A 27,270-nucleotide genomic window follows, 5' to 3' on the forward strand; every position below is an offset into this window, starting at 1 on the left:
GCTTCGCAAACATTTCTATGTTCAGTCACCGGATATTCAACTCTTGTTTAATTAAACTTAATTAAAATGCAATTCTCCATTGTATTGCATTGTAATTGAGTTTAATTAAACTCCAATTAAAACGCAACCCTATATAGGAACGCGTTTTAATCGAGTTCATATCGCAACTATATTAAAAGTTAATTCAACTATATTAAAAGTTAATCCAATGAAGTCCTCGGAACATATTGCAATACAAGTATGTGTGTGTGTGTGTGTGTGTATTTGGATTGCTATATGTTGCGAGGACAAAAATACAGATATATACCTACTTCCGAGGACATACACACCTTCCGAGGACCTTTTTCATAGTCCTCGGAAAACATAATTTATATTAATAGTTAATTCGATTATTAATACGTTTTGCGTAGCTTAGGTTTAGTATCGGGGGAAGGTATGGTTCACGTTATATTAATATTAATATAATTGTACCATACCTTACCCCGATACTAAACCTAAGCTTCGCAAACATTTCTATGTTCAGTCACCGGATATTCAACTCTTGTTTAATTAAACTTAATTAAAATGCAATTCTCCATTGTATTGCATTGTAATTGAGTTTAATTAAACTCCAATTAAAACGCAACCCTATATAGGAACGCGTTTTAATCAAGTTCATATCGCAACTATATTAAAAGTTAATTCAACTATATTAAAAGTTAATCCAATGAAGTCCTCGGAACATATTGCAATACAAGTATGTGTGTGTGTGTGTGTGTGTGTGTGTGTGTGTACTTGGATTGCTATATGTTGCGAGGACAAAAATACAGATATATAGCTACTTCCGAGGACATACACACCTTCCGAGGACCTTTTTCATAGTCCTCGGAAAACATAATTTATATTAATAGTTAATTCGATTATTAATACGTTTTGCGTAGCTTAGGTTTAGTATCGGGGGAAGGTATGGTTCACGTTATATTAATATTAATATAATTATACCATACCTTACCCCGATACTAAACCTAAGCTTCGCAAACATTTCTATGTTCAGTCACGGGATATTCAACTCTTGTTTAATTAAACTTAATTAAAATGCAATTCTCCATTGTATTGCATTGTAATTGAGTTTAATTAAACTCCAATTAAAACGCAACCCTATATAGGAACGCGTTTTAATCGAGTTCATATCGCAACTATATTAAAAGTTAATTCAACTATATTAAAAGTTAATTCAATAGTGGCTCCACAATTCATGGGACACCTGTATGTTTGTGTATGTGTGTGTGTGTGTGTGTGTGTGTATTTGGATTGCTATATGTTGCGAGGACAAAAATACAGATATATACCTACTTCCGAGGACATACACACCTTCCGAGGACCTTTTTCATAGTCCTCGGAAAACATAATTTATATTAATAGTTAATTCGATTATTAATACGTTTTGCGTAGCTTAGGTTTAGTATCGGGGGAAGGTATGGTTCACGTTATATTAATATTAATATAATTGTACCATACCTTACCCCGATACTAAACCTAAGCTTCGCAAACATTTCTATGTTCAGTCACCGGATATTCAACTCTTGTTTAATTAAACTTAATTAAAATGCAATTCTCCATTGTATTGCATTGTAATTGAGTTTAATTAAACTCCAATTAAAACGCAACCCTATATAGGAACGCGTTTTAATCGAGTTCATATCGCAACTATATTAAAATTTAATTCAACTATATTAAAAGTTAATCCAATGAAGTCCTCGGAACATATTGCAATACAAGTATGTGTGTGTGTGTGTGTGTGTGTGTGTGTAAATGTACTTTGTCCTATGTATATTGTTATTATTGCTGTGTCCATTAATTAACTATTGAGTTTAATAATATCCTTTTTAATTGTACAAACCCGCCTTTTCAATTGCTTTTTATTAGATTTATTGTACTTTTAAGTATTTTTAGAATTGTAATTATTTGAGTGTACAACCATTTGTTATTTTTATCGTTCAATGTCGTACATGTCTCTAACTCACTTCTCGTCACTTGTTCATTGTTTATCTGTTTGTAACCTCCGCTAATCACTTGTAATCGTTTAATCGTTTTATTTTGAACCGAGAAATGTGTCAAACGGATGACTGTTATCCCGATGGCACGGGGCTGGGGGGTTCGATTCCCCCATTGTCTGTGCCACTTGGTGTTGGCCTGCCCGCGGGGTTTCTCGGTTTTATTTCTCACTGTCCAGTCGTTATTGATTTATTATTTACCCGTAGAATCAAAAAGGAACTATTGAGTTTTAATTAATCGATGGGTATGTCAGTTTTTCTTATTTCACAATTTTATGGAGAATGGCAAACTTGATAAACTTCCATTGATCTCGTTATCGGCCAATTAGTAGTAAAGTTCTGTACTTTTAAAACTGCAAACGCAATCATAAGCTTCTTGGGTGGGTCATAATTATTTAAGTACTAATATTAAATGTAAATATAAGCTGATGATGATTCTTTCACAGAAATTGACCTTTTGGAAGAGCTTCAAGAACAAGTAGTTTCGGGGTCAGTGACAGGAGTTGATATTTTACCTCAATATGGCAGTAACGCATTTGGAGATGTTTTCGTCTTCGACCGCCAAGATAGTAATAGTGTCGTGAGAATGGGGAAACACGTTCTAAAGCAGGTAACCAAGGAGATTCGGAAACAGGATGAGGCATTTATTGTCGGTCGCTTGAGGTTGAGTGACAAGTCTCCAGGGGGTGTAATAATTGGAATATACTCGAAGAAAAGTGAAGAGATTTATCTAGAACTAATGGTGGGCGGTGAAAATGCTTTAAATACAGGTGCGTTACGTCATACTACATAAACAAACATATATACTAAGATCCCAAGTTTTATATGTCTTGGCTTGATTGTGGAAACATAAAAGAAGGTATTGCCCTGTTCAAGAACACTCAATACACGCTATATAAGAACACTGGACCAATACGAGATGACCACTAACATTTCACAGACCTGCTTATTTGTATTTCTAGAAATGTACTTTTTCCCTGTGCACATCACCACAGTTACACGCCCTTTATCGTTCTATCTGCATTTGATATCACGCATCATATGATGCTATTGTTATCGATATGAAACTATGGGTTGGAAGGATACGAGTCACGAGTCATTTGATATCGCCACACTTCCGTCTTTTATTTTCTTAGAGGGTTGTAATATAAATTGCGTAGTTATTGTAACTCTTACTACCCTCTATAAATAATGTTAAACAAATGAAAATAAACTTTAAAAAGATCATAGGTCATAAAGGCAGGAATGTGATTCTATTTATCGAAAAAAGGCACGATTTAAAGAATGTCAACCAGACATCATCTACACCGGGTGCTTTCCGATATTAACACTAAGGAATTGGTCTTCTTCGTCGTACTTGGCAATCAGCAAAAAACATTTTATCATTTTATTCATTACACACCCATTGTGTAGGTGCTGGCTGAACAATCATATTTCCACGGTAAAAAAACACCCCCCCCCCACACACACACCGCCCTGGAATAATACTGATATACAGTTATGTTATGTTAAATTTCGGGCATGGTTTCTTCGAACATCGTCGCTTCAAGTGTTCTTGGAGGTTGTAAAAATATTTGTGGTATAACTGGTGTTTGAGTACTTTGCTTGTATCCGGTGTTTATTCTTATCAATAAACTACTTGTTTAAAAAATGTTAGAAAAACAATGGAGTCGGTGCTACGTCTAATTGTGTTTTAGATATGTATTTAAAGCACACAAAGTTCTCTAGACGTTAGGTCTACTAATGCGAGACGTGAAAACTTGTTTTAACAGCTTTCACGCCTATTTCTCTTTTACATATAAGCTACTTTCACGTATTTGACCTCTGATGGACAGACGTCGATGGTTTTTGAGGGTCTCAGTCTAGCAGACGACCGTTGGCATTCAATTATACTTCATCTAAAAGATCTTGAAAAATCAGAAAATGGCATAGATTTATATGTGGACTGTTCTCTTGTTGCGACTGACGTCACTGAATCACCCATATCACAGCACATTCCTAAGAAAGTATGGCAGGCTGAATTTTACCTTGGACAAAGAGAACCCAGTGGACTATTTACTTTTAACGTATGTTATAATAATTATTTATTCCATCTTTAGAAATACAGTTTTTCTTAGTTAACAGCAATAAAAGTGTAGACAAACATTAAATAAATAACATACAATGTAAAGCAGTAATGTCACGAGTCACCATTGGTCAATAGTAAACAAAACTGAAATGCGTCATCCAATGAGAATCACAAAAAACATATGACATTATACATAATGTAACAGTAAAGTTTGATTATATGTAATACGGACTTTAACACACGATTTCATTGTCGTTCGATTGATTGGTTAATTTTTGTATTTATCACAGGGTAGCCTACAAGGCTTACATGTTGTCTTCGGTACAGATATAAATTATGTTATAGAGAGTTCCCAGTGTGCTATGTTGTCAGATACAAATTATATATCGCCGGATCCTAATCTAGGTGAGTCAACACGGTACGGTACGACATCTATCCATCCCTATGTCAGTATACACGGTACGGTACGACATCTATCCATCCCTATGTCAGTATACACGGTACTGTACGACATCTATCCATCCCTATGTCAGTATACACGGTACTATACGACATCTATCCATCCCTATGTCAGTATACACGGTACGGTACGACATCTATCCATTTCTATGTCAGTATACACGGTACTATACGACATCGATCCATCCCTATGTCAGTATACACGGTACTATACGACATCGATCCATCCCTATGTCAGTATACACGGTACGGTACGACATCTATCCATCCCTATGTCAGTATACACGGTACTATACGACATCTATCCATCCCTATGTCAGTATACACGGTACTATACGACATCGATCCATACCTATGTCAGTATACATGGTACTATACGACATCTATCCATCCCTAAGTCGGTATACACGATACTATACGACATCGATCCATTTCTATGTCAGTATACACGGTACGGTACGACATCGATCCATCCCTATGTCAGTATACACGGTACTATACGACATCGATCCATACCTATGTCAGTATACACGGTACTATACGACATCGATCCATCCCTATGTCAGTATACACGGTACTATACGACATCGATCCATCCCTATGTCAGTATACACGGTACGGTACGACATCTATCTATCCCTATGTCAGTATACACGGTACTATACGACATCTATCCATCCCTATGTCAGTATACACGGTACTATACGACATCGATCCATCCCTATGTCAGTATACACGATATGGTACGACATCTATCCATCCCTATGTCAGTATACACGGTACTATACGACATCTATCCATCCCTATGTCAGTATACACGGTACTATACGACATCTATCCATCTCTATGTCAGTATACACGATACTATACGACATCGATCCATCCCTATGTCAGTATACACGGTACTATACGACATCGATCCATCCCTATGTCAGTATACACGGTACGGTACGACATCTATCCATCCCTATGTCAGTATACACGGTACTATACGACATCTATCCATCCCTATGTCAGTATACACGGTACTATACGACATCTATCCATCCCTATGTCAGTATACACGGTACGGTACGACATCTATCCATTTCTATGTCAGTATACACGGTACTATACGACATCTATCCATCCCTATGTCAGTATACACGGTACCATACGACATCTATCCATCCCTATGTCAGTATACACGGTACGGTACGACATCTATCCATCCCTATGTCAGTATACACGGTACTATACGACATCTATCCATTTCTATGTCAGTATACACGGTACTATACGACATCTATCCATCCCTATGTCAGTATACACGGCACTATACGACATCTATCCATTTCTATGTCAGTATACACGGTACTATACGACATCGATCCATTTCTATGTCAGTATACACGGTACGGTACGACATCTATCCATCCCTATGTCAGTATACACGGTACTATACGACATCTATCCATCCCTATGTCAGTATACACGGTACTATACGACATCTATCCATCCCTATGTCAGTATACACGGTACTATATGACATCTATCCATCCCTATGTCAGTATACACGGTACTATACGACATCTATCCATCCCTATGTCAGTATACACGGTACTATATGACATCTATCCATCCCTATGTCAGTATACACGGTACTATACGACATCGATCCATCCCTATGTCAGTATACACGGTACTATACGACATCGATCCATCCCTATGTCAGTATACACGGTACTATACGACATCTATCCATTTCTATGTCAGTATACACGGTACTATACGACATCTATCCATCCCTATGTCAGTATACACGGCACTATACGACATCTATCCATTTCTATGTCAGTATACACGGTACTATACGACATCGATCCATTTCTATGTCAGTATACACGGTACGGTACGACATCTATCCATCCCTATGTCAGTATACACGGTACTATACGACATCGATCCATCCCTATGTCAGTATACACGGTACTATACGACATCTATCCATCCCTATGTCAGTATATACAGTACTATACGACATCTATCCATTTCTATGTCAGTATACACGGTACTATACGACATCTATCCATCCCTATGTCAGTATACACGGTACTATACGACATCGATCCATTTCTATGTCAGTATACACGGTACGGTACGACATCTATCCATCCCTATGTCAGTATACACGGTACTATGCGACATCGATCCATCCCTATGTCAGTATACACGGTACTATACGACATCTATCCATCCCTATGTCAGTATACACGGTACTATACGACATCGATCCATTTCTATGTCAGTATACACGGTACGGTACGACATCTATCCATCCCTATGTCAGTATACACGGTACTATACGACATCTATCCATCCCTAAGTCGGTATACACGGTACTATACGACATCGATCCATTTCTATGTCAGTATACACGGTACGGTACGACATCGATCCATCCCTATGTCAGTATACACGGTACTATACGACATCGATCCATACCTATGTCAGTATACATGGTACTATACGACATCTATCCATCCCTAAGTCGGTATACACGATACTATACGACATCGATCCATTTCTATGTCAGTATACACGGTACGGTACGACATCGATCCATCCCTATGTCAGTATACACGGTACTATACGACATCGATCCATACCTATGTCAGTATACACGGTACTATACGACATCGATCCATCCCTATGTCAGTATACACGGTACTATACGACATCGATCCATCCCTATGTCAGTATACACGGTACGGTACGACATCTATCTATCCCTATGTCAGTATACACGGTACTATACGACATCTATCCATCCCTATGTCAGTATACACGGTACTATACGACATCGATCCATCCCTATGTCAGTATACACGATATGGTACGACATCTATCCATCCCTATGTCAGTATACACGGTACTATACGACATCGATCCATCCCTATGTCAGTATACACGGTACTATACGACATCTATCCATCCCTATGTCAGTATATACAGTACTATACGACATCGATCCATCCCTATGTCAGTATACACGGTACTATACGACATCTATCCATCCCTATGTCAGTATATACAGTACTATACGACATCTATCCATTTCTATGTCAGTATACACGGTACTATACGACATCTATCCATCCCTATGTCAGTATACACGGTACTATACGACATCGATCCATTTCTATGTCAGTATACACGGTACGGTACGACATCTATCCATCCCTATGTCAGTATACACGGTACTATGCGACATCGATCCATCCCTATGTCAGTATACACGGTACTATACGACATCTATCCATCCCTATGTCAGTATACACGGTACTATACGACATCGATCCATTTCTATGTCAGTATACACGGTACGGTACGACATCTATCCATCCCTATGTCAGTATACACGGTACTATACGACATCTATCCATCCCTAAGTCGGTATACACGGTACTATACGACATCGATCCATTTCTATGTCAGTATACACGGTACGGTACGACATCGATCCATCCCTATGTCAGTATACACGGTACTATACGACATCGATCCATACCTATGTCAGTATACATGGTACTATACGACATCTATCCATCCCTAAGTCGGTATACACGATACTATACGACATCGATCCATTTCTATGTCAGTATACACGGTACGGTACGACATCGATCCATCCCTATGTCAGTATACACGGTACTATACGACATCGATCCATACCTATGTCAGTATACACGGTACTATACGACATCGATCCATCCCTATGTCAGTATACACGGTACTATACGACATCGATCCATCCCTATGTCAGTATACACGGTACGGTACGACATCTATCTATCCCTATGTCAGTATACACGGTACTATACGACATCTATCCATCCCTATGTCAGTATACACGGTACTATACGACATCGATCCATCCCTATGTCAGTATACACGATATGGTACGACATCTATCCATCCCTATGTCAGTATACACGGTACTATACGACATCTATCCATCCCTATGTCAGTATACACGGTACTATACGACATCTATCCATCTCTATGTCAGTATACACGATACTATACGACATCGATCCATCCCTATGTCAGTATACACGGTACTATACGACATCGATCCATCCCTATGTCAGTATACACGGTACGGTACGACATCTATCCATCCCTATGTCAGTATACACGGTACTATACGACATCTATCCATCCCTATGTCAGTATACACGGTACTATACGACATCTATCCATCCCTATGTCAGTATACACGGTACGGTACGACATCTATCCATTTCTATGTCAGTATACACGGTACTATACGACATCTATCCATCCCTATGTCAGTATACACGGTACCATACGACATCTATCCATCCCTATGTCAGTATACACGGTACGGTACGACATCTATCCATTTCTATGTCAGTATACACGGTACCATACGACATCTATCCATCCCTATGTCAGTATACACGGTACTATACGACATCGATCCATCCCTATGTCAGTATACACGGTACAGTACGACATCTATCCATTTCTATGTCAGTATACACGGTACGGTACGACATCTATCCATCCCTATGTCAGTATACACGGTACTATACGACATCTATCCCTCCCTATGTCAGTATACACGGTACCATACGACATCTATCCATCCCTATGTCAGTATACATGGTACGGTACGACATCTATCCATTTCTATGTCAGTATACACGGTACGGTACGACATCTATCCATCCCTATGTCAGTATACACGGTACTATACGACATCTATCCATTTCTATGTCAGTATACACGGTACTATACGACATCTATCCATCCCTATGTCAGTATACACGGTACTATACGACATCTATCCATCCCTATGTCAGTATACACGGTACTATACGACATCTATCCATCCCTATGTCAGTATACACGGTACTATACGACATCTATCCATCCCTATGTCAGTATACACGGTACTATACGACATCTATCCATTTCTATGTCAGTATACACGGTACTATACGACATCTATCTATCCCTATGTCAGTATACACGGTACTATACGACATCTATCCATCCCTATGTCAGTATACACGGTACGGTACGACATCGATCCATCCCTATGTCAGTATACACGGTACGGTACGACATCGATCCATCCCTATGTCAGTATACACGGTACTATACGACATCGATCCATACCTATGTCAGTATACACAGTACTATACGACATCGATCCATTTCTATGCCAGTATACACGGTACGGTACGACATCTATCCATCCCTATGTCAGTATACACGGTACTATACGACATCGATCCATCCCTATGTCAGTATACACGGTACTATACGACATCGATCCATCCCTATGTCAGGATACACGGTACTATACGACATCTATCCATCCCTATGTCAGTAAACACGGTACCATACGACATCTATCCATCCCTATGTCAGTATACACGGTACGGTACGACATCTATCCATTTCTATGTCAGTATACATGGTACGGTACGACATCTATCCATCCCTATGTCAGTATACACGGTACTATACGACATCGATCCATCCCTATGTCAGTATACACGGTACTATACAACATCGATCCATCCCTATGTCAGTATACACGGTACTATACGACATCTATCCATTTCTATGTCAGTATACACGGTACTATACGACATCTATCCATCCCTATGTCAGTATACACGGTACTATATGACATCTATCCATTTCTATGTCAGTATACACGGTACTATACGACATCTATCCATCCCTATGTCAGTATACACGGTACTATACGACATCGATCCATTTCTATGTCAGTATACACGGTACGGTACGACATCTATCCATCCCTATGTCAGTATACACAGTACTATACGACATCGATCCATCCCTATGTCAGTATACATGGTACTATACGACATCTATCCATCCCTATGTCAGTATACACGGTACTATACGACATCTATCCATTTCTATGTCAGTATACACGGTACTATACGACATCTATCCATCCCTATGTCAGTATACACGGTACTATACGACATCGATCCATTTCTATGTCAGTATACACGGTACGGTACGACATCTATCCATCCCTATGTCAGTATACACGGTACTATATGACATCGATCCATCCCTATGTCAGTATACACGGTACTATACGACATCTATCCATCCCTATGTCAGTATACACAGTACTATACGACATCGATCCATTTCTATGTCAGTATACACGGTACGGTACGACATCTATCCATCCCTATGTCAGTATACACGGTACTATACGACATCTATCCATCCCTAAGTCGGTATACACGGTACTATACGACATCGATCCATTTCTATGTCAGTATACACAGTACGGTACGACATCGATCCATCCCTATGTCAGTATACACGGTACTATACGACATCGATCCATACCTATGTCAGTATACATGATACTATACGACATCTATCCATCCCTAAGTCGGTATACACGGTACTATACGACATCGATCCATTTCTATGTCAGTATACACGGTACGGTACGACATCGATCCATCCCTATGTCAGTATACACGGTACTATACGACATCGATCCATACCTATGTCAGTATACACAGTACTATACGACATCGATCCATTTCTATGTCAGTATACACGGTACGGTACGACATCTATCCATCCCTATGTCAGTATACACGGTACTATACGACATCGATCCATCCCTATGTCAGTATACACGGTACTATACGACATCGATCCATCCCTATGTCAGTATACACGGTACTATACGACATCTATCCATCCCTATGTCAGTATACACGGTACCATACGACATCTATCCATCCCTATGTCAGTATACACGGTACGATACGACATCTATCCATTTCTATGTCAGTATACATGGTACGGTACGACATCTATCCATCCCTATGTCAGTATACACGGTACTATACGACATCGATCCATCCCTATGTCAGTATACACGGTACTATACGACATCGATCCATACCTATGTCAGTATACACGGTACTATACGACATCGATCCATTTCTATGCCAGTATACACGGTACAGTACGACATCTATCCATCCCTATGTCAGTATACACGGTACGGTACGACATCTATCCATCCCTATGTCAGTATACACGGTACTATACGACATCTATCCATCCCTATGTCAGTATACACGGTACTATACGACATCTATCCATCCCTATGTCAGTATACACGGTACTATACGACATCGATCCATCCCTATGTCAGTATACACGGTACTATACGACATCGATCCATCCCTATGTCAGTATACACGGTACTATACGACATCTATCCATTTCTATGTCAGTACACACGGTACTATACGACATCTATCCATCCCTATGTCAGTATACACGGTACTATACGACATCTATCCATTTCTATGTCAGTATACACGGTACTATACGACATCTATCCATCCCTATGTCAGTATACACGGTACTATACAACATCGATCCATTTCTATGTCAGTATACACGGTACGGTACGACATCTATCCATCCCTATGTCAGTATACACGGTACTATACGACATCGATCCATCCCTATGTCAGTATACACGGTACTATACGACATCTATCCATCCCTATGTCAGTATACACGGTACTATACGACATCGATCCATTTCTATGTCAGTATACACGGTACGGTACGACATCTATCCATCCCTATGTCAGTATACACGGTACTATACGACATCTATCCATCCCTATGTCGGTATACACGGTACTATACGACATCGATCCATTTCTATGTCAGTATACACGGGACGGTATGACATCTATCCATCCCTATGTCAGTATACACAGTACTATACGACATCGATCCATCCCTATGTCAGTATACACGGTACTATACGACATCGATCCATTTCTATGTCAGTATACACGGTACTATACGACATCTATCCATCCCTATGTCAGTATACACGGTACTATACGACATCTATCCATTTCTATGTCAGTATACACGGTACTATACGACATCTATCCATTTCTATGTCAGTATACACGGTACTATACGACATCTATCCATTTCTATGTCAGTATACACGGTACTATACGACATCTATCCATCCCTATGTCAGTATACACGGTACTATACGACATCTATCCATTTCTATGTCAGTATACACGGTACTATACGACATCGATCCATTTCTATGTCAGTATACACGGTACTATACGACATCTATTCATTTCTATGTCAGTATACACGGTACTATACGACATCGATCCATCCCTATGTCAGTATACACGGTACTATACGACATCTATCCATCCCTATGTCAGTATACACGGTACTATACGACATCTATCCATTTCTATGTCAGTATACACGGTACTATACGACATCTATTCATTTCTATGTCAGTATACACGGTACTATACGACATCGATCCATCCCTATGTCAGTATACACGGTACTATACGACATCTATCCATCCCTATGTCAGTATACACGGTACTATACGACATCTATCCATTTCTATGTCAGTATACACGGTACTATACGACATCTATCCATTTCTATGTCAGTATACACGGTACTATACGACATCTATCCATCCCTATGTCAGTATACACGGTACTATACGACATCTATCCATTTCTATGTCAGTATACACGGTACTATACGACATCTATCCATTTCTATGTCAGTATACACGGTACTATACGACATCTATCCATCCCTATGTCAGTATACACGGTACTATACGACTTCTATCCATCCCTATGTCAGTATACACGGTACTATACGACATCTATCCATTTCTATGTCAGTATACACGGTACTATACGACATCGATCCATTTCTATGTCAGTATACACGGTACTATACGACATCTATCCATTTCTATGTCAGTATACACGGTACTATACGACATCTATCCATCCCTATGTCAGTATACACGGTACTATACGACATCTATCCATTTCTATGTCAGTATACACGGTACTATACGACATCTATCCATTTCTATGTCAGTATACACGGTACTATACGACATCTATCCATCCCTATGTCAGTATACACGGTACTATACGACTTCTATCCATCCCTATGTCAGTATACACGGTACTATACGACATCTATCCATTTCTATGTCAGTATACACGGTACTATACGACATCGATCCATTTCTATGTCAGTATACACGGTACTATACGACATCTATCCATTTCTATGTCAGTATACACGGTACTATACGACATCTGTCCATCCCTATGTCAGTATACACGGTACTATACGACATCTATCCATTTCTATGTCAGTATACACGGTACTATACGACATCTATCCATTTCTATGTCAGTATACACGGTACTATACGACATCTATCCATTTCTATGTCAGTATACACGGTACTATACGACATCTATCCAAACATAGATCACGGAACGGTACGAAACTATCCTATACTCGTGATATCCAAAACACAGTGTAAAGTTGGGGTTGAACATCCATTTATTACCAAAAAACACTATGAAAATAAATTTACATTTATTACAAAATTAAATAGAATACACATGTTGCTTAATCCCTGACCACCGTTGCGATTCACTCGTCACATGTAGCAAATAATATATATTAACATATTAACCTTTTTTTTCTTTCAATCTATTGTATGTATGATGACGTCACCAGTAACAACAGAAGGTGAGTATATGAAGTGTTTCTGAGTCACAAGCTTACGTGTGTAACCCATTGACTCCTATACATATATACACAATACACAGAAGCCCCACCATTTCGCTATACACAATGTGCATAGGTCTCAGCGTTTCGCTATAAACAGGGCTCAGATGCTAAACTATTTTGCTATTTCGCTCATCCTGCTCCTGCCGGTGTGTATCCTGGTTTGCCAACAGTTATCTTATTTGATGTTGCAGATTCTACAACACTCCTACTTCAAGCACTGACGAAATTAACTTCAGAGATAAAGGCTTTGCAGTCCGTCACTCGTTCACAGGCAAGTCTTATATATTTAAATTAGACAATAATAAATCTCCCACGGCGTCATATTGTATGAAGAAAGAGTTCTAAGACAAGATAATGTGGTAGACAAAACAAAATGCGATATAACGTTGTGGGGGATTCATTGTTGTTGTTGCCAAGGGGGTGCATTACATTTATGACGTCACAAAAAGCCTCTAATTCTGATAGTGGTAATTTATACCAAGTGATATTGTAATATTGTTGACGTCAGCAGACACGAGTAATTACCGCAAGCGAGTAGGTAGTGCGTACAATGAAAAAACAAGTTCAGACGTCAAACTATGTGATATGCATTTTTGATCTATCATGGATTACGTCACATAGTGGAGATACACACGTTATGCATGTAAAAAGGATGGACACAATTTATTGCTATAGTAAAACGAATTTTTTTACAGTTTTGGATTATAATAATTACCCATGATGCTCAACGAAATATTAAACACACAACTGATTAAATTCAACGAGTCAATACTGGGGCATAGATATCGTATCACTTCGTGCAAAATAACAAAATGACAACTGTAACATTTTAAAGCGGGGGGAGTCGTCACCTGAGCATACGTCAGATGGCCATAGCGTGTTATTGTTTACAAACAAGCGTCTACTCATGAGCCTTTGCGTTTTTAGCGTGTGTTGTTATCGTCGCTTGGGACTCAATTCCCACGCGTGCGCAGGTGGCGACCCTCCCACTTTAAGTAATACATTATGACAATTATGTACATATATTATAGCACTTAACATGGAAGGTCATAAATTCAGTCCTTCTATTCAATGGCCAACCAGCCAGGATTTGAAGTTTGTGAATTGATTGTTTTAGTACTTCAATATGTATTTTTGTATTTCACATTATATGACACTTAATTTAATTAGTAACAGGCGTCAGTGCCTCCTGTGATTTTATGATTACCAGTAATATTATAAATATAATGTAATGGCGAATTATTTGTTCAGGCACAAGAAACCCAGCTGCTACGTCAGGAATTGGCAAGTTGCCATATGTGTAACGGTACGTGATGTTACTCTGCATTTGGGTATTCGTGTATGTAATTTAAATAACCGATTAACCATGTTATATTAGTTCGTGAACATACTTTGCAACAAAAATGCGACAATAAATAATTCTCAGCAAACGTTTCAATTCACTGAGTTACTCGTTTTGGATTGGTTGTTGTAGGTTACCAATCATTGAAGTTTAAAACATGCAGTGACATACCCTGTTACCCAGGTGTTCATTGCACTGACCATGAACAAGGATATATCTGTGGATCGTGCCCAATAGGTCTGTCAGGAGATGGAGAAATATGTGAAGATATCAATGAGGTAAATAACATGTTGTCTTATATAATTAATGCGGCTGATCTGCACTGGCTCGGAAGATGAATTCTGATTGGCTAAAAAAACAAAAAAAACTTGTGGCGTTGAATGCACGTTCATTGTCAGTATTGTTATGCAAATTCAAACTAGCTAATCATTTACAACCTTCCGAGCCAGTGCAGATTAGCCCAATTAATGAGTGAGGAATTATGTGAAGATATTAATGAGGTAAATAACATGTTGTCCTATATAATTAATGAGTAATGAAATATGTGAAGATATTAATGAGGTAAATAACATGTTGTCCTATATAATTAATGAGTAAGGAAATATGTGAAGATATTAATGAGGTAAATAACATGTTGTCCTATATAATTAATGAGTAAGGAAATATGTGAAGATATCAATGAGGTAAATAACAAGTTGTCTTATATAATTACTGAGTGAGGAAATATGTGAAGATATTAATGAGGTAAATAACATGTTGTCCTATGTAATTACTGAGTGAGGAAATATATGTGTGAACTTGTGTATTTAACGTACATATATGTTTAGATATATATAGATGCTTAAATTGTCGTATGAAAATTGTGAATCGCCTGTCGACTAATATATCCACATGCGTAATATTGCCTCCATAGTGTGAGAGATCAGCACCCTGTTACTTCAAAGCCCGCTGTATCAACCTCGATCCAGGCTTCCGTTGTTCGGAGTGTCCACTAGGGTATACCGGTCCACCAATTGCTGGTATTGGATTAGAAGATGCAGATCGCCTTCATCAGGTTAGATACCACGAATCACAGCGAGTACAGTGATATTTATTTATTTATTTATTTATTTATTTATTTATTTATTTATTTATTTATTCATTTATTCATTTATTCATTTATTTATTTATTTATAGGAATGTAGGGACATCGACGAATGTATCACTGACAATGGTGGGTGCGTGGTCAACTCGGAATGTATAAATACCATTGTGAGTTTCATATATATATTTTTAAATTATTTTATTCATTTGTATACTTACATAGTTACTTAGTTGTTATTATTTTTATAATACATTTTCTTTTCTTTTTCTTGTCAGGGATCGTTTTTCTGCGGTCAGTGTAGGGGTGGATATATGGGTAATCAGTCTGCAGGATGTCTACCAATCCAAATATGTCCTGACGGAAGTCCGAGTCCCTGTGATATCAATGCGCAGTGTATTCTTCGTAGTAGAGGGCGATATGCATGTGTGGTACGTTTAATATTTTCATTTTTACAGTGTTTTAAAATATTGAGAAAATAATAACAAATCTTAGTTTATGTCAACATTGTTTCTGAGATCATGATGCAAACGTTGTGGTTGGCTTAAATCAAACCAGATATTTTCCCGAAATTGAATACAATATTCGTTTCTAATCATACATGTATTTATGAATTAATTTATGTTTCACTTAATTTACAATAGTGTGAAGTTGGCTGGGCTGGCAATGGTTATATGTGTGCACGTGATTCCGATATCGACGGGTACCCGGATGTAGGATTACAGTGTGCTGACGACAACTGTAAAGCTGTAAGTGTGAAATTTATGAAATAAAATACGATATTGAAAACGGTGTTGATATTAAGAATTATCTGGTATCGTGAACTTTCGAGAAGAAGTTTGGCCAAATCCTTCCAATCCTGTCTATAAATTAGACTTGATTTCTCATATTAGTGTTGGAGGGTTCATCGTATCTTTTTTTTTCAAATAACATTTTCTCAAACGTCACAGATTTTACAAATGTGTATTGAAAATTGGAAAAAACACAAACATGCAGTGGGACGACTTGGGTGATCCATTCATGGTTTGCCAATTGTAGGACCCACTTGAAACTCACTAAATTTATACCTTGTTAGAATATTAGGGGAGTCGTGATATACGTGAAAATACCTGACCTTTTACCACACTAAATATGCAAAATAGTTCTAACACAAAGATACAATGTATACGATGTTGTCAACACATTCTGTTTGGCAAACATTTTGGCTAAATATATCAATAAATTTGTTGCCATTTTTCAGGAGTTATTCGAGAAATTATTGCGCGTACTTCCATGTATCAGCGTAAATACTCAAACGAATTTACGAATTTAATCTGGAAACTATGTGCTCTATCCGCAGGATAATTGTCCATGGATTCCTAACAGCGGACAGGAAGACGCCGATCATGATGGCATTGGTAACATATGCGATGAAGACGCTGATGGCGATGGCGTACTCAATAGGCCGGTATGTAGATATTTTATTCGAATTTCGTGTAAACAAAAACACGCGTCGTAAACATCGCATGGAACCTACATCGTACATGATTGCCGTTCAGCTTCTCTCAACGTGGACAATGTTTTCCTATTTCTAATATTCGCCGTCCATCTGTTATCTCTAGGATAACTGTCCGTTGGTGAATAATGCAGACCAGGCAGAAGATGATACAGATGTTATTGGTAATGCATGTGATAATTGCCCGGATGTTCCCAATCCGTTACAGTTAGATTCAGACAATGATGGGATGGGTGATGAATGTGATGATGATAAGGACAACGACGGTAAGAATTAAATCCGCATGCAATATGATTGGGACGTTCTTTTTTTTGGGGGGGGGTAATATAAATTCGTCAATCGTCACTTTGTGATTGTGGCTCGGTTAATTAGATAAATTATCAACATTGTTGTTGGTTTTGTTCGATACCAGTGTTGCATCATACATATTTACTAACATATTATTGTGTATATATTACTAACACTATGTGTTCTGTTTTATAGGTATTTTGAATGTCAATGATAACTGCCCGATAACCCCAAACTGGGATCAAGATGATTTTGATGGTGATGGCGTAGGAGACGAATGTGACAATTGTCCGAAAACATACAACAGTGACCAGGTATTAAACAATCGAAGTTACTTTGCTGGACGCTGGCACCAGAGGGCGTCTATTCACATTACAATACTTTTATTATTATACCGTTGTTGCGATTAATGTTCTACTGGACACGTGGTTACAATTTGATTATATGTGAGAAAATATAATAATAAGTGTGTATTTTGATTTCAGATAGACTCTGACGACGATCTTGTTGGCGACGCGTGTGACACTGATAAAGACAGGTGAGAACACTCATGTCTTTCTCTTTCCACTCATTAGGTGGTTTCACATTGGAGAGTAAGCCTTAGACTTGCCCATAGACTGGCATAGTCTGGGCGATTTATTTATTTTTAAATTTAAAATTAAATAAAAAAAAAATAGCGAAATGGAGGTGTTAACGCGAAATCCTCTGTAACCGTGGTGGTTTCGCGTTGGCCCCACCTTTCGCAATTTTTTTTTTATTATTATTATCATTTAACTGAAAACAAATCACCACAGCTGGGCCAGTCTAACTTGCTCACATTTGAGGCATAAATAACGGGTGCCAGAGCGGTCCCTAATTTTAATCCCCAAGTTAGAAGAAACCAAATTGCATTCGAAAGTTGTGTAAATAAACGACACAATGCGACCCACGCCGAACGCGGCGCCATGCGATGACCATCGTCATTTCAGTCTTCGTGTTAGTTTTGTTATTAATATTTATTTGGTATGTTGTTTCCGCAGGGACGTAGACGGAGTACAAGATGACTTGGACAACTGCCCTGACATACCAAACACATCACAACTGGATACAGACAGTGACGGGCTGGGTAAATAAATCATCAGTAACACCGTTTGCTCTTCTTTATTTTTTTCATACTTCCGTCGATATCACGTGACGATATTCTACCATATGTATCAAATTCTCAAACGATCGTCAGCAAAATATACATCCGTCGTAATTCGTGTGTTTACGTCAAAATATTGTATCTCTTTTCATCTCATTTGCATATACACAGATTATTACTTGCAATTAAAAAACGTGTATATATTTGAAGACGGTAATATATTTACCATTTCAGATAAACATTAGCATTATTCAACTTTTTAAAGGTTAAAATAATTCAATGCGCACATCTTCACTGATCTCACGAGAAACGGGGAACACACAGTGTTGAACTGCATACATATGCGACATGATGAACGCCCAAATCTGCCGGTATACAGCTGTCAGGAAACACATATAGTCAGTATAATGGCAATAGTATTTAAGTCACTACTTTTGTGTTGGCCAATACAAAATAGTGACCAGTATATTAAACATATATTGTTTGATTTTAAAAATTATCCAATATATGGGAAAATTGTGAAGTTCGTGTGATTAAATATGTTACGTTGTGTTCCATAGGAGATGCATGTGACAACGATGATGACAATGATGGTATAACGGATGATGAAGACAACTGTCGTCTGATACCAAACAGACACCAAGTAGATTCGAACGGTAATCACGTGACTCATTTATCGAGTTTATCTTGTGTGATTGGCCCTTGACAGGGAGAATCGATAATACATTAAATCTTGAGAACATTGAGAACACGAAACATTATTGGAATGTCAAATTTAGATGCCTTGCTTGAATATTATTTATTCCTTTGTGGAGGACCGAGATGTTCAATAAAACAATTATAGTTACGTGCTCCTTGTTCTTCTTGAAATATTAAGCCAATGAGTACTATTTTTTATGTTGTACAGGTAACGGAAGAGGGGACGTGTGTGAATTAGACTTTGACAACGATGGCGTTAATGACGATCGTGACGCATGCCCAGAAGATCCCAGAATTATTCATACAGATTTCCGGGCCTTTCAGTCCGTTATCTTGGACCCTGAAGGCGATGCCCAGAGTGATCCCAAGTGGGTTATTTATGATCAGGTAATTTGTTTGTAAATAAGAGCATGTTAACGCTGTTCTCAGGCATTTATTTATTTTATTTATATATATTTTATGGGCCGATAACATTTTTTTAAAGACGGATGTCAATCAATCCAATTATAACCAAATCAGATCCTAGTTTGGGCTTTATTTTTTAAATATGTTTTTAATTCTAGTTATTTATTCTTATCATGCACTATCTTTTACTTTCTTTTATTTTAATTTATTATTTATTTGTTTTGGTAATCGCGAAAGGCTACAAGGACCATATGTGGCGATAGTTAAAGTACTAGTAATACAAAATAAGACGTATGTAACAATAAAACAATTACAAAATAATAAAAATATATAGTAAAAATAAAATAAAATTCACGCCGTCCAACACATCAGACCAAAAAACAATGCTGCAGACACGAGATGAACAATTACATCTATCATGGAAAATGTCATCCTAGAATTTCACAGATGGGCGATGTCTACGGCGCGCCAAGTGTTGCAAAAATATTCTATCATACAGAATGATAAAAAACAGAATTGCATAGCCTTTTCCCCAAAATCAAAATAATATATACAGGAGCAACGACAAAATAAATCTGAAAAAAAAACTTACAAATGAAAAACTACGCGCCGTAGATGTCAGTGATTAAGTCAGAATATCTCGAAATTAAACAACGATGATTTTGAAGATTCTTTGCCATTAATGATCGTCGTATATCCACAATCTTTTTGCATTACAAAGCAAACTTTGCCCGCGTCCAGAGAATCAATTTCTTTCAAAAAAGATCTCGTAATTTTTTTTTTTCGTAAAACTTGCTTTGTATGTATGATAAACGATTGTGTGGTATTAAAATATATTCATAGCCGTGTGACATGTGTATGCGATCAAAATACCGCTCCACGTCCGTGTGTATATCAGAGCAATCAGCCTGAGAGCAAGTGTCTCCGAGTCACAACTAACACATATGGTTGTTTTTGAAAATGTTATAAAAATTGACCCAAACTTTTAAAAGCAAAATAGCACTTTGTTGTCATTTTTTAAAACTCAGATTTTTAAAATAGTTCAAGCTAACAAAAAGCACGCCATCAGTCACGATATGTAATGTTGCAACCTACGTCACTAGTCAACTGTTTTTAAGAAATGGCGTAATGTCTTCATAACTTTATAATACTTATAAAAGGTCGCCATTCACTCAGTAAAATACAATCATCATGATCCCCTCAAATTGGCTGGTGACACCAAACTTTTTTTTAGTATTGTTGGAATTTTCATTTATGGGTAATAAAATAAGCCGTGTGTGGTTGATTTTTTTACGGAGATCGTGCGATCGCGTTTTCACATCTGTTTGTGTACCCCTTTAACGCCCGACATAACGCGTTCACATATGTTATTACGTGAAGAAAAATAGAAGTGAACACGATATTTGACTCGAGGACCTTTCGTGAAATCTTGTTGTTTTCAACATCTGATTAAAGCAAAGTGTACAATCATAGGTACATTATGGGATTTGAAACTATGACACAATATCGACACTGAACTGACGACTGATTTGTTTGAAATACTAGTAGTCTGCTTTCGTTTTTCGGAAATTGACTGTCGCATGAGACAACATGAGCAAATGATTGGGTGACTGGAACATATATTATCTCTGTCTAAGGTCTATCCTGGAATGGCACAAGAACGCCTTGTGACGACACAACACTTCTCTGGATCGGCTTCTCCAAGCGGAGTCATACTGATATTCAATCATTTTGAGCTACCTCGGAACTCTAGGTGTTAATTAAATAAATTTGAATGTAAAAATTCGCTCATTCAGTATGACTTCCCATATGGTCTAGTGGTTAGGATTTGGCGCTCTCACCGCCAAGGCCCGGGTTCAATTCCCGGTGTGGGAACATAATTTTATTTTCTTTACCTTATTTATTTTCTCAAATCTTAACTCACGTATGAATTATTTTGAGCGTTTTTTCCGATCAACTAAAGACAATATTTGTCTTTGCATCAAATGCAATAAATTCGGATCGGCATATATTTCCGACGGTGAGGGCGCAATTTTGCCTATACGCCGATCGAAGACCTATGACTGAACGGACTACACGTACTCGTAAGATTTGCTGGCAAAGTCGAATCGCTATCATAAAAGTCTGATTTAGATTTTTAGGTTGTGAGTACCCTGTAATATTTAGCAGCTGTCATGGTGACGTGTAATTTATTCAAATTACGCTGTACATGTCGAGTGTATTCGCGTCATAGACTACCTGCACGTTTAAAACTGTCATGTTAGACAAAACTCTGCCATAAACCGATGAATGCGATAATAAATAATTGTAACGAGTTTAGTTGAAATTGTAATTATCTTTTTCGTGTTTATTTATATTTGAACAGAGAACATAAAATCCTTATATTTACATATGATACTTATACATTTCAGGGTAGAGAGATTATAGAGACTGTGAACAGTGACCCCGGAATTCTGATTGCCTATCCTGGTTTTGGTGGCGTCGATTATGATGGCACATTTTTCGTCAATTCAGTCACTGATGATGATTATGCTGGGTTTGTATTTGGTTACCAAGACAACAAGAGCTTCTATGTGGTCATGTGGAAGCAAAAGGAGCAGACGTATTGGAAGTCTACTCCATTCCGTTCTGTGGCTGAGCCTGGTATACATTTGAAGGTAGATGTGAAAGGCACTGTTTTGTTCTTATTTCCCGTGTATGCGAGATGGGATAATTCGCTAGTGAATTCAGCGAATTGTATAGTGTTCTTTCAAGTGTAGTGCTCAGTGGTGTAGTGTGACAGCTCAGTGGTGTAGTGTGACACCTTAGTGTTATAGTGGGACACCTAAGTGTTATAGTGTGACACCTAAGTGCTGTGGTCTGAAAGCTCAGTGGTGTAGTTTGACACATCAGTGTCATAGTGTGACACCTTAATGTTGTAGTTTGAAAGCTCAGTGGTGCAGTGTGACACCTCAGTGTTATAGTGTGACACCTAAGTGTTGTAGCGTGACAGCTCAGTTGTGTAGTGCGACAGCTCGGTGTTATAATGTGACACCTAAATATTGTAGTGTGAAAGCTCAGTGATGCAGTGTGACACCTAAGTGTTATAGTGTGACACCTAAGTGTTGTAGTGTGAAAGCTCAGTTGTATAGCATGACACCTCAGTGTTATAGTGTGACACCTAAGTGTTGTAGTGTGAAAGCGCAGTGGTATAGCATGACACCTCAGTGTTATAGTGTGACACCTAAGTGGTGTAGTGTGACAGCTCGGTGTTATAGTGTGACACCTAGGTGTTGTAGTGTGATAGCTCAGTGGTGTAGTGACACCTCAGTGTTATAGTGTGACGCCTAAATATTGTAGTGTGAAAGCTCAGTGGTGTAGTGTGACACATCAGTATTATAATGTGACACCTAAATGTTGTAGTGTGACTGCTCAGTGGTGTAGTGATACACCTAAGTGTTATAGTGTGACACCTCAGTGTTATAATGTGACAACTAAATGTTGTAGTGTGACTGTTCAGTGGTGTAGTGTGACACCTAAATGTTGTAGTGTGACTGCTCAGTGTTATAATGTGACACCCCAGTGTTATAGTATGACATCTAAGTGTTATAGTGTGACAGCTTAGTGGTGTGGCAATAAAGGCTGCTCAAGATTAAAACGTAGTTCTGTTCTTTTCCTTATAAGGCAGTAAAATCAGTAACTGGCCCCGGCGAAACTCTCCGAAATTCACTCTGGAATACAGGAGACACCGAAGGACAGGTATGTAAATAAAGAACATTGTCAGTTTTTCGTTTCTACATTAATAAGCTAGCTATTTATAGCGCAATTAGCTATTTTCGTGGTGAAGGCCGATTATGAGACTGCACTTAGTCAGTTGGAATATTAAAACTGTACCTATTTGCTATTTGCAGGTAACATTGCTGTGGACTGACCCTCGAAACGAAGGCTGGAAGGACAAGGTAGCATATCGTTGGAATGTCATTCATAGACCGGCAATAGGGCTCATAAGGTATAAATTATGATCTCCAACATATGGTGTTATTTCGGGACTTCTGTAGCAAAAACTTAATTGGCATTGATAGTCGAAGAGAATCTATGGTGGTATCATCGCATTTAACGTATAATGACATCATAGATGCATATAAAGGTAGCTTATAAGGGTAGAGCATGCAGTGAAAATAACATTGAAATCATGCGATGCGAACGTTGTTTTTTTTTGCATGCATTTTCTGGGTCAATCCAACTTATTCTGATCATGAAACGCCAAAGACGCTCACAGAAAGGTTTAAAAGTGAAAACACAAATTGCATCAAAGATGTGTAAAGAGAATATATATATGTTTAGCGACTTTAGTGGCATTCTTCTTCCCATATTATTACGTTGGCGATAATACTAGTAGTCTTTCTTTGGTCACTGACTTTAGAATTTGAATACAAATTTAATTACTGACAGTGAATAGCATGAATTACAGCGTATGGGTGCTGTAAAATACTTTATTTTAGCTGGAATTAATTTTCACTCTAAAGAGTTTTTGGTGTTTTGTATGGAGTTATTTTCACTGACGTTTGATGAGTTGTGTGGAAAGGGTATATTCGCTGGATTTTATTTTCATAGAATCACCCTCCTCAGCGAAAATAGGGAAAATAAAGTATTTTACCGTAACATAGATTACATTTGGTAAGGTAACTTACAGTGGGTAACATATCTGCCAGTGACTACATAATTAATAGCGGGTAACTTGAATTACTGTGTGTAAGTTACGGCGGGTAACGTAACTTACAGTGGGTGACATGACTTACAGTGGGTAGCGTAACTTACAGTGTGAAAAATACAAAAGTATAGCCTGAAAAACGCATGCACAGACGACATGCACACATTAATAAACATAAGATATGTCAACCTGTCACCTATGGCTGTGAGGGCGCTATATCATGTAAGGCCACTAAAGTCTTAATACACAATATTAAACATACATTGCAGTGTGAAAAATAAACTCACATGTAGATCACAAAGTAATGTTTTTAATATTGTTTTTATAATTACAGAATCAAGCTGTATGAGGGCGCTGTTTTGGTAGCTGATTCTCGTAATATCATTGACACTACCATGCGAGGAGGTCGTCTGGGTGCATTTTGCTTCTCGCAAGAGGGCGTCATTTGGTCTCGGATGTCATACAAATGCAACGGTAACCATTCACTTTCATGACCAGTTGAATCGATTTGTTTACATGAGTATGTATTATGCAACAATTACGTCACAACGGCCGTGTCAATGGCATTGTGAAATGTAGATGTGAATGGTGGGGTCCGGAGGTGCTCGATGCGATCATGCGGAGGGGCAATGGGTATATGAGGGGTGTACGGTTCCGGGTTTGGAATTAAATTTGATTATCTCCTCTTGGTTGTCAGCTAACAGTTTGTGACACGCCAATATTTTGATGTGTTATACATCGATCAGACACTTTTATGTACGCCCCCACCCGCAAAACATACTACTTTACATCCCAAATTTTCGGCGGCGCTTGTAAGTTCATTCCTTGTTGTAGGAGAATAGTGGGCAATCTTTGGCATAATTCAGTAAATATATTTGATTAAGGCTATTTCTAATTTTTAATTTATATGTTTTTCTTTTTCAGAGGCGATCCCAGATGATGTTCAAATATTGTAACAGTGTTAAGTTGTACTCCGATTGTAGATGTAATCAATGTCTGATGGAATGTGACGTCGACAAGGAATCGTACCGGCGTATACGTGCCATATATGTTGACGTATGTGTAAAGTCAATGTACACGTGGTCAACTAAATGATAATTTTAATAACATTAGTAAACTTTCCACTTTGTCATGTACTTTTCATTTTACATGTTTATTTCGAATTCAACATACTTATATAAATACTTCTATAAATATAATTCATACTTTTTAGAATTATTTGGCATTAAAACAACCTTCCTTTGTTGCTTCAACCTCGTCAGCTGCAGGGAGTGGATTACATGCAATAAATCAGTAAAAATACAATGCAAGAAGTGATAACAAATTGTGAGTGAGTTGCATTGTACGGTCGTTGCCATGCTGGTCGTTGCCATGCTGGTCGTTGCCATGCTGGTCGTTGCCATGCTGTTTATTATTTTGTATTTTATTGTCGAGTAGTCCGACAGGAAAACTGTAATGGTTAGAATAGTAAAGAATATATGACAATCTAAACGTTAGCGTATCTATATTGAATACAGCCACACAACTGACATGCATTGGGAAAAATGAGTGGATGGAATATTATGAGAAGGATTGGGCAATATGAGTGGATGGGAATATTATGAGAAGGATAGGGCAATATGAGTGGATGGGAATATTATTATGAGAAGGGTTTGGCAATATGAGTGGATGGAATATTATGAGAAGGATATGGCAATATGAGTGGATGGGAATATTATGAGAAGGATAGGGCAATATGAGTGGATGGGAATATTATTATGAGAAGGGTTTGGCAATATGAGTGGATGGAATATTATGAGAAGGATAGGGCAATATGAGTGGATGGAATATTATGAGAAAGATAGGGCAATATGAGTGGATG

General features: G+C 38.0%; 1 protein-coding gene and 1 non-coding gene across 2 annotated transcripts in view; both read left to right on the forward strand.

The window, feature by feature from the left end:
* LOC100367654 (cartilage oligomeric matrix protein-like) overlaps positions 1-26,900 on the forward strand; it is a 38,608-nt gene extending 11,708 nt beyond the window's left edge. The window contains exons 3-24 of the mRNA XM_085507404.1: positions 2,480-2,803; positions 3,837-4,099; positions 4,392-4,506; positions 14,478-14,557; positions 15,538-15,592; positions 15,761-15,906; positions 16,542-16,682; positions 16,805-16,879; positions 16,988-17,140; positions 17,354-17,458; positions 18,049-18,156; positions 18,311-18,470; positions 18,688-18,806; positions 18,978-19,030; positions 19,512-19,597; positions 20,176-20,271; positions 20,523-20,701; positions 23,131-23,376; positions 24,383-24,457; positions 24,610-24,707; positions 25,744-25,883; positions 26,334-26,900. Coding sequence (XP_085363530.1) covers positions 2,480-2,803; positions 3,837-4,099; positions 4,392-4,506; positions 14,478-14,557; positions 15,538-15,592; positions 15,761-15,906; positions 16,542-16,682; positions 16,805-16,879; positions 16,988-17,140; positions 17,354-17,458; positions 18,049-18,156; positions 18,311-18,470; positions 18,688-18,806; positions 18,978-19,030; positions 19,512-19,597; positions 20,176-20,271; positions 20,523-20,701; positions 23,131-23,376; positions 24,383-24,457; positions 24,610-24,707; positions 25,744-25,883; positions 26,334-26,365 — 2,849 coding nt within the window. The 3' untranslated portion in view covers positions 26,366-26,900. The remainder of the gene's footprint in view (positions 1-2,479; positions 2,804-3,836; positions 4,100-4,391; positions 4,507-14,477; positions 14,558-15,537; positions 15,593-15,760; positions 15,907-16,541; positions 16,683-16,804; positions 16,880-16,987; positions 17,141-17,353; positions 17,459-18,048; positions 18,157-18,310; positions 18,471-18,687; positions 18,807-18,977; positions 19,031-19,511; positions 19,598-20,175; positions 20,272-20,522; positions 20,702-23,130; positions 23,377-24,382; positions 24,458-24,609; positions 24,708-25,743; positions 25,884-26,333) is intronic.
* Positions 22,523-22,594, forward strand: TRNAE-CUC (transfer RNA glutamic acid (anticodon CUC)). Its single transcript has one exon. It is a non-coding gene; the product is annotated as a tRNA-Glu (tRNA).
* Positions 26,901-27,270: the final 370 nt, after the last annotated feature.

The sequence above is a fragment of the Saccoglossus kowalevskii genome, chromosome 13 (genome assembly GCF_978046115.1).
Source record: "Saccoglossus kowalevskii chromosome 13, keSacKowa6.1, whole genome shotgun sequence".
Taxonomy (NCBI): Eukaryota; Metazoa; Hemichordata; class Enteropneusta; family Harrimaniidae; genus Saccoglossus; species Saccoglossus kowalevskii.